Below are 9,817 nucleotides of genomic sequence, written 5' to 3' on the forward strand. Positions count from 1 at the left end.
CATCTAAGATACATCCTTCTGTAGCTGAGAACCAACGCGTCACTGCTTGAAGTGTTTGCGACTATCGGGGATGTGGCAATACATTTTCGCATTTGTTTTCAACAAAAACTTAATAAGTGGATGTGAGCAGGGTTCGTTCACTGTCTCGACTTCATGGTTGATTTCAGATTTTCTTATGGTAATTCTTTTACGCACTTATCACCTGTCTACATTTAATTTAGATCCCCTGTATAAAAGCTTGGGCTGTTCTTTCCGTTGCATCAGTCCAGAGTCAGATTTCTTTCAGATCAAGAACGCTTGCAGGGATATTTCTCGGTTGAGTCGTCTCAGTTCTAGTGTGGTTGATAATCAAATATAAAACAATTAAGTGTTAATTGTTTACAATCTCGGTTAAATCAAATAATTATAGGGGCTACAACAGTCAACATGTTGAAGGTGAATTGGACAGTAATTGTGTGAAAGATAGACAGTGATTGCTAATGAATTGTTTTTGTCTGGAATTTTTCAGTTTTTGTGTGTTTTATTGATCGCAGTTTCCATTACGAGTGGATTACCAGCAGATGATGTACCGCAAAAGGACTTGAAAATTCAACAATCTGTCCCTAGTCCTGCCGCACAAGTACGTTTCACTTTTTATATTTAGTTTTCGAATTTGTAAGGATCGTAAGAAAGTAAGGTAAACAATTTATGACTTTAGACACAAGTATTGAGGAAACTAGTGATTTAAAGTAGTGAAATGTAGTGGAATATTATTCATCTTTTTTAGGCACAAAATAGGTTCTATTCTGTGTCAATTTTCCATGACAGTTTTGTGGTCATTGCAGTGCAATTGCTGTTTTTAATAATTAAATAAACATCTAAGATATCGTATTCTGAAGAATCAGTTTTGAGGAATCGTTTGCATAGGTATTTATTGTACTCTAAATACCACATACTAGCTTTCCTCTGCTAATAAGTAATCGAAACAGACTATGGGGTTTTCCATTGCACTCGTTTTTTTTCTGTTAAAAGTGTCCTGAAGGATGTTGATATTTTCCCTAAGAATAATTTGGTTTGCTTTATCCACCTCAAGCCAGAATTCTACCTACGCTGATTGGCAATTTTAGCTCTAATAGGGGTAAGGTAATTGAACTCCTGGAAGCATTTATTTCTTAATCTGGTATGAGTGATTGACAATTTTCCACTTTTCTAAGTTGAACAAAAAAAGTTTTCATAAATCTGGCTAGCGTCTAGTGTTATTATCTTTCTGCAACGCTAAATTGTGAATGGTTCGCGTGAATTACTAAAGAGGCTTTAATCTCTGGTTTAAATTAAGATATTGGTAGTGCTCCAAAAGTTTACAAATAACTAGGTTGATAGGACTCTTAGGCAGTCAAGAGAGTTTTCGTGGTTCTATTAAGGGTGGTAACGGTCATTTATGACAGCGAAACATTAAAAAGGTTAAAAGCGATTCAACATTGAAATCGTCTAAGGTTGAAACGACTAATTTTCTCTCAGTTACGGGGTTGTAAGTAAATTCAAATAATATCGCCCTACTTACACCTCAATTTGAGATTCTTGGAAACTCAGCTTCTCCCCATTTGTGCAGGGCTAAGGTCAACTGATTAAATTACGGTGATTACGATACGATTTTCTTCTTTTCTCTTAATAATACCCTACCGAAGAAATTATATTTTTTAAATATTGATTGACAAATAGCAGGTTATTTTCTTTTTTAAGTACCACTGCAATGGCCTCATCAATACCTTACCGATCACATTTTGAATTCAGACCTGCACTTCATCTACTTCTTATTGAGTATTTTTTATTTATTCGAGACAGATATAGACTGTGAGAGAAGCATATGCTGCTTTATTATTATCATCTGCATATTTGGAGGACATGGATTAGTTAAAAAATCATCTTTTTTCCTTGAGGATCTCGACAACGGAGATTGTAACTGCTTGTTCTTGCATATTTTGCAATATGTGGCCAACCAACTATGTGTGTGCAAGAGTCAAGATGTTCAGACTGAATTTTAATATCATTAGAACAAGTGTCCTCAACGTGACTTTGAATTGATAGAAGTTCTTAAAGTGTTTGTCCAATCTGCATTGATAGAATGAAGAGTGGAGGCGTTGAACAATTGGATCGATTTTTGTACGGATTAGTCAGACTGCATAAAATCCGTACCTCTGACCGTTAGTTTATAGTAACATGAACTATTAATTTTTAATTATTGAAAAGCTATAAAAAGTGATGCTATTTTCAATGCGAATTTCTTACACCCTCAAATGTTACATATGTGCAGGCTGCGGGTTGGAGTACGGAGCCTTTGGCTAGTACTTTCCTTAACATCTGACGAGCTTACTATGTTTCACATTTCCTATAGAAAAATCATGGATTCATTTGAGGGTCATTATCATGGAGTTCGGTGAGGCCTTAATGAATTGGTTCCTGATGTTAAAGCATATTTTTGTTGTTTGATCTTTATGTGAAAATTCCAAAATGTGATGGGCAAAGTTAGCCGAGGGTACAGGGTTTTTTTTATCGAAAACGGTTCCCAGAGATAATTTTGGATAATGTATCCCCGTAGAAGAAAAAAGGAAATAAGAAAAACGTGACAATGGCTGAATTTGTATTACCCCTTCTATTCTTCTATCTATAATATACTAATTGCAATACATTTAAATAGTTTATTTTTTTTAACAATCTATATCAAGGCAAAAGAGGAGGCAAATGGAAAAAATAGATAATATGGAAAATTATGACTGATTTTAAAAACGTTATGAAAAAACCTTATTATTATTTTCTTTGATTTTGTTTCCTTGATCAGGCTTTTTATTTTCCTCTAAATAAGCAAAGAGTGTATCGCTTTCAGCTGCCTCTTGTTTTTACTGGCTTTCCCTCGAGAAATCCTTTGAAGAGCTTAAAATTGAACCCTTGAAAAAATATCTCACCCATCAAAGCTACCATACTTTCAGATATCTCTTCCAGTAGTTGTTTCAGAAAGACCACGATTTTTAATTATTTGTGCTGTTTTCCTTAACATTTTTTTTTCACGGTCAACTAAGTAGTTGGTATTGGGTGGTATTAAAAGAGACTAAATGCCTTGATCTTCGCATATCCTGTCAATTTCGCTGTTGATATGAATGCGAAGATTGTCCTCAACGACTTATTTCCTTCAGAGCCCACGTTTTGCCCAGTAATTAGTACTCTTCGTATTTGTAGAATACTCTAGGCTGATCTAAACAAGCAATAAACAAATAGCAATAAGAATAAAGGCAGGCTCAGTTGCACTGCGTCCCAGAAGCAAAGCCTTTAATGATTATAGAATAGATATTGGCTATAGAATGCCGATCAACTCTATAACCGACCGGATCTTTAGTATGTTCCCTACTTTCCAAGTATTTCCGTCTGGCATCAGCTATTAAGTTGTCTTAATATTATATACTTTGCACAAGTGCCGAACACTCTCCGAGAACAAGTAGAAGGCTTTCAGTACTCTCCCGCAGGCATTGTCCGTAGATAACTTTCCCATGTAATAATGTAGCTCTTCTTGACGAGGTTTAAACAATCCTTCGAGGGCTTCGATTCGTATCCTTCCATCAGAACACTAGCCTATTCCATTCCTAGTAGGTTCGTCAAGTAGAGTTTCCTTAGCCGTTCCCCTTCATTTTTCGGCGGGGTAGCCATGAACCTATTCCCGATTCCACAGAAGGGTGTTCCGATCTCTTCCTGGCCGGCTCATCCGCTGCCTCATTGCCTTTAACAATTTGGCCTAGAACCTAGAGTGTATTGAGTGTATTGAGGTAGTCCCGTATGATTTCAAAGTTAACCTGTTTAGACCTAAGTGCCTTGACAGCCGCTTCACTGTCGATCAGAATAATTTTTTGGGAGTTGAATGAGGCACATTTATCTATGCCGTTCCGCCTGGAATACACTAGTGTGTCTACCCATTGGTTCGTTCAAAGTATATTCTGCACGCAAATTTATGTTGTTCAGAGCTCATACGTGTTTGCGTTTAGGTGCTTCGGTTAGCCGCGAAACGCGGTTAAAATGGCCGGCCTTTTTCCAACCGCGTGAATAAGGTAGTTAGATTGCCTAACAATGAATATTCGATTCATAAATGAAGTGGACGCTATCATCATATATCATTGCCAAATCAAAAATACTTACTGTTAAAGAACAGATTCTTTTATCTGAACTATATTGATTATAGCAGCACTAGAACCACTATATCTTACGCAAAGTATGAAATGAAACCAATTGGAATCCAACATTTTATTAATGTCCCTCAAATATTAATTAAGAAGTTCATGTTTCTGGCTTCCCATGGTATGTGTTTACTTTGCAGAAACTCAGTATATAAAAACCCTAAATGAACTAGTCTCACACAATTCTGAATTGTGTTGAGTTGCAACAATTGAATATCATGAAAATTAAAAAAATTAAATTTAAATGACATTAGATAAATGGGAATTTGCAAGAATCAAATTTTGTGAAATCGAATTAGAATTTTGAATATGTATTGGATTTTAATATTCAAATATCAATATCCCTTCTTTTTCGTCTTTTCCTCTCCAAAGGTATGAACTATTTCTATACAATAATTTTTCCCATTGTTGCTGTTTCAAATCCCTGTCCCTGCCTTCTTACAATTCAAAATAGATGTCCGTTCTGAAGTATCAGCCATTGTCCGTTTGTCGAGGTGTACTACAACCACTTCATGCGTAAAGCCAATTTGGCGGCTAGCCGCAGGTCAGCCGTTTGAAATTTAATTGCCAACTAGTATGCGCGGTTGCATATTAAAATCAAAAAACGTTTGGCCGCGGCCCAAAATGCTTGAGTCCTTACTGTATTCGTGGGATTTGACAATTGTCATATGACCACCATCTATCATCTAAATCGTTGTAGACATTTTGGAGAAAAGCGCATATGACAGACAGACAGTCAGATTGACAGGAGACAAGGTTTTGTTTAACATAAAGCGTTAAAACGAGTCGGGATGCTGGGCGATTCAGGCATAAAGGTTTCGTGTTCGTTTGATGTGAGGAACTCTCTATGCAAAATATTCCTTGTTATTTTCTAAGCTCCAGGATGCACATATGTACATACATAACACAGTCATAAATTGATAGACCAGTAGCTTACTCCAAACTACAATTTTATTTTATTATATATATATATATTTCGGGAGCAACTTACTCCCTGCATCAGTACAAAGCTACGGAAATAAAGTTTCAGCGACTTAAATAAAGTTCAGTAGCTTTGTACTGATGAAGGGAGTAAGTTGCTCCTGAAATATATATACATAATAAAATAAAATTGTAGTTTGGAGTAATCTACTGGTGTATCAATTTTAGACTTAACTACAAATAGAAGACAACATCTAACCGCTTAAAGTCATAATTATTGTATTCGTTTTTTTTGGGGATGCCTGGAAACCTGTGCCCGCGTCCACTTGATGACGGACCATCAGTGGATGCCGACTCAAGACTCCCAGTATCCCTTTTCCCAATTTAATTTGTTAATAGTGGCATGTAATTTATCTTATGTATCCTCTGAATAATGGTAATTTGAAAATCCTGCCTTTGCCTAGGCAGTTGCTATAAAGTTGGGCGAATTTCTCCATTTTGGAAAGAGAAAATGAGCTATCATTGCAAATGTTGCTCCTTAATTCGACCGGGAACTATTATGGAAAGAGGCAACTTTTTCCACTTCATCAAAGGCTTTCGTTTTTGCTTCTAGTAATAATTATATCTCTCATAGAATTCGAAAATAAACTGAGAGTCATCTCTCCTTCTCGAGTTTCTTGATGGTGTTACATTTTTTTTTGCCAGAATAGTTTCTTTGCTCATTCACGTATCTACCAAAACATTGTCAATAAATTAATACTTGATGCTGTGTCACCGACATTTTGAATACTGAATTCATTAAGTAGCGAAGAACAAGATCAAAAATGTTATGTTGACGCCCTATAAACTGAGGCGCTCCTAGATTTTTTCGTCTGAATTGTGCTTGGAGTTTGACAACTACCCCGTTCTTCCTTCCCGTATTAACTGCAGTTATATCACAAAAAACAGGTTGATAGTGCTTCATGCATTGTATTCATCTAATAAGGCTTGCCAAGGGATGAAAATGTCGTTGGCTGACCAGCTGTCACTAAACATTAAACTGCGAAGTTCTTTTGGAACTTGTGAGACATATCACTTGATATTTTTAATTTTTGACTCTAAAACAAACAAAGCTTCTCTTCAGCGACAAGTTGTAGTCTACACATCCTCCTTGTCTTCCACACTTAACTTATGTAATATCAAAAAGATTTTTAAGATCTTTTCAAACTGTTCACTCTTTTGCTTCCTGTGAGTTTCAATCGATTTATTAGCTTGCAAACCTTTACAGAAATTTATAGCATTCAGGGAGCAGTTTAATTTTTCTCAAAGCTTCAACAATTCTTGCGACACATTACTTATTCTTTCATCTCGCTCTTTAAGTTTAACATATAAACTTAAAAATCGGCCAGAAATGTCTCTATTCAAAGGCATTTTGCACATAGTTTCATCCATATATTTTTTCATCTCTCATGGGACGGCGTTTAGATACAAATCCAATAAAAAATTGTTAAATTTTTTCTAGTGCTCACAACCTGCAAACATAATGGGCTGCCATTTTTTGCTATCTACTATGAAAAAACCTTGGAAAACAAATAATATTTGGCGCGGTAGATTTTTTTTTAAATGAAAAAAAAATAGCATCAGAAATGTAATAAATAGACACAAGTTCATCAACTGCCAGCAGAGGAAATTCAAAATTTGAAAAGCTTATCTATCATGTGTCCGTGAGCTTTATTACCACATACAAATGCATGCACATGTTTGTTTCCAATAATTGATACTGTTACACAAATAACTAGAAAAATTCAAAAACGGAAAACTACAATGTCCCCATGGACCCGGCCGTTCTTATAAGTGTGATGATGACGTTATACATTTCTTAGAGTGCAATAAATCTACTCGAAATGCAAAACGTTGACCTTCTATAACTTTGTTAATAATAGTTGGATTGTGTTCAAATTATGTCCTGTATTATTGCCTAAACTGACACCAAATTTGGTATTTCTATGATGAACTTAAGGTATGTTTTCCGGTAAATTTCTGAAACATGGTAACCCACTATTATTAACTTCATTCGTACAGATACCAGAATGGGATGTATTTTGAGGCCTAGACTTCGTATTGGCTCACCACTGTGATTTCTTTCGGATTTTTTGGTTGGATATATTCTGAGAACGAGAGTTGCTTCATTTTTGGGGCACACATTTTGAGCCCTATTTCGAGTGTTTCACTCGATATCAGTAATAATATCACTTTCAAAAAGTACCAACGAGCTTTCATTTGATACTTCAGATGACTATATTCTTTGAAAAAAATTACACCTCCTTTCGCATTTATGGAGAGCCCTCTATTAATTCAACACAAAATTATCCCATCTGTTATATGTAAAGGTATTCACAGACCACACCTTCTCACCAAATCTCGTGACAATTGGTTCAGCCGTTTCTGAGTAAATCGACAGACAGACAGACAGACATTAAATCGATGCTAATAAGGTTTTGTTTTACACAAATCTCATCAGTAGAAAGGAAAAATAGCACAATAGCTAAAAGTATTCATAATTCGTAAAGTTTAAGGGTGGCCAAAATAACTTTTCTTTCAGACATGAGGTAACACTATGTACAAAAAACACACGAAAATTAATTATGTTATGCTAATCGTTATTTTCTTCCACACAAATGGAATTAATGTCAAAACTTATATTGTTCGTTATTGGTTGTTCTGACCTTGTACACAAGCCACTCAGATAAGCAATCAGAACAAAGTTAAACTTATGAGTTACCGGTGCCAACATAATGGCTGGTATCCTTGATTTTTTGTTTCTAGGGACGATTTAAGTGGTTAATTTTTCCAAAGATAAGTGCCTCCACATAGAACTTCATAACGTAGTACATATACATACATATGTACACACACATATTAATTAGCCATCTTTCGCCAATGGGTAGAAAAACTTTCTCCTATGCTCTAACGTTCCAAATATATACATTTTTTTATGAAAGGCTTGCCTTATCTAGAATTAAAAGTTATTTTCGTCTGTTTATATTCAGCTATGCTTTAACATTGAAATTTCGAAAATTATTCAATAGAAAATGGTTGAATTAATCCTGAATGAATTCAATTTTAGGAACCAGTTCCTGCAACTTCATTGAAGACCGACGCTGAACACGCTGGTGATGAAACATTGAGCGGAGCAGATAATAAAGATGAGAGTTTAGATCGATCAGAAACTATTTGGGGATTCGGCTTTGGACGGCCATATTACGGCGGATGGGGTGGATATAGAAGTTATGGAGGATATGGCGGATGGGGCGGATATGGCGGATGGGGTGGATACGGCGGTTGGGGTCGAGGTTACTATGGAGGCTGGCGAAGACCATACTACGGATATTGGGGCTGGTAATTGAATTTCAACCGTTTTCAGAGGAAATCGGTTCGAATTTGACAATTATTTGATATTATTTAAAATATATTTGTAGATATTGAAATCATATGCTGGGATCGTCTATGAGACCTGCATTCAGAAGAATATGATTAAGGACAACTGTTTTTGAATAAAAAATTTAGAAACTCCAAATTTCTTAGTTAAATTTTAAATGATTTTAATCCGTTAAAAAAGCGTAAGTATTTATATTCATTTTAACTTTTAAGAGCTTAAATTATGTTATGTGTATGTGTGTATGTTAATTCCAGTCAACTTAATTTTAATTTAATTTTTACTTGTTCTGTTATTCTAAACGACCCTTTCTGTATGATTCCATTTTTCACATGGAAACTGTAAGCCTTATAAGTAGAGCAAAGACATGCATTATATATATTTCCAAATATGTTGTTAGAAGTGGCTCTGACCTTGCCACTGGAATAACATATACCAGGCATTTCTTATTGAAACTTCAAAGCGCAGCAATATAAACACAGTAGAACCGGAATTGCAGCAGCTCTGAAAGTAAACATTTTGTTGATGTTGCAATGAAAAAGAGGCTCTGATTCGTTCTGTTTCCAGGGGTGAGTCTTGTTCTTCACAATAATTTAATAATTTTTAGAATTTCTACCCCATCCCTGGAGGGGGTAAAGAAGAAAGACAGTCAAGGTGATGCTAATGGAGAGTATTTTTATATTATAATGGTGAAGTTTGATTTTTGAACCCCGCCACCGGAAGGGAAGGACCTAATGGAAGAAATGATAAGAAAGTCCCTTTCTACCCCCGCTAAAAGTCTCTAACGACCACTTTTTTTTAAAGGTTACAGTGCAGCGGGGTGTATGGGCACGGGGCGACCCGCCTTTGTAAACTCTGTTGCACATAGCGACGATGATTGCCTTACCAATAAGCTCATTAATGTTTCAGAAATAGCCCCTTTTCGAGAAGCTACAAACTCTCAAAGGGGGATGACGGCCGCAATTCTTCGACGGTTTTAGAACGTGGGGTCCTTGTTCTTCCTTCTAAGTACTCTCTCTATCCCCTTCCACTCTGGGAGGGGCTTCATTTGAAGCGCCATTACTTTTTAAGGAGAGGCGACTGTGGCGAGGCGGGATTCGCGGCATTCGAAATTTATTTCGAATGTCGCGAATACCAGCGGACAGATGACGTCACCGGCGCTCCACTCAGTTTAGACCTCGCTACAAGAGTGAAGACCAGAGTAGGTGACGAGAAACGTCAGATAAAAAAATAATAATAAGTAAAAATAAAGACAGTTGGAGTCATTGTGAAAAGAACGAGTTTT

At 36.1% G+C, this 9,817-nt stretch overlaps 1 protein-coding gene across 2 annotated transcripts; it reads left to right on the top strand.

Annotated features, from left to right (window-relative positions):
• The first annotated feature begins 248 nt into the window (after positions 1-248).
• On the top strand, positions 249-8,673 carry LOC119646691 (guanyl-specific ribonuclease pgl-1-like). 2 transcript variants are annotated; one of them, XM_038047255.1, is made up of 4 exons: positions 249-435; positions 509-619; positions 8,224-8,495; positions 8,576-8,673. In XM_038047255.1, coding segments are annotated over exons 1-4 (393 nt in total). In that variant the 5' UTR covers positions 249-426; the 3' UTR covers positions 8,577-8,673. The 2 variants fall into 2 exon arrangements, with proteins under 2 accessions (XP_037903183.1, XP_037903182.1); XM_038047254.1 differs by having other exon boundaries at positions 8,224-8,673.
• Positions 8,674-9,817: the final 1,144 nt, after the last annotated feature.

The sequence above is a fragment of the Hermetia illucens genome, chromosome 1, assembly GCF_905115235.1.
Source record: "Hermetia illucens chromosome 1, iHerIll2.2.curated.20191125, whole genome shotgun sequence".
Lineage (NCBI taxonomy): Eukaryota > Metazoa > Arthropoda > Insecta > Diptera > Stratiomyidae > Hermetia > Hermetia illucens.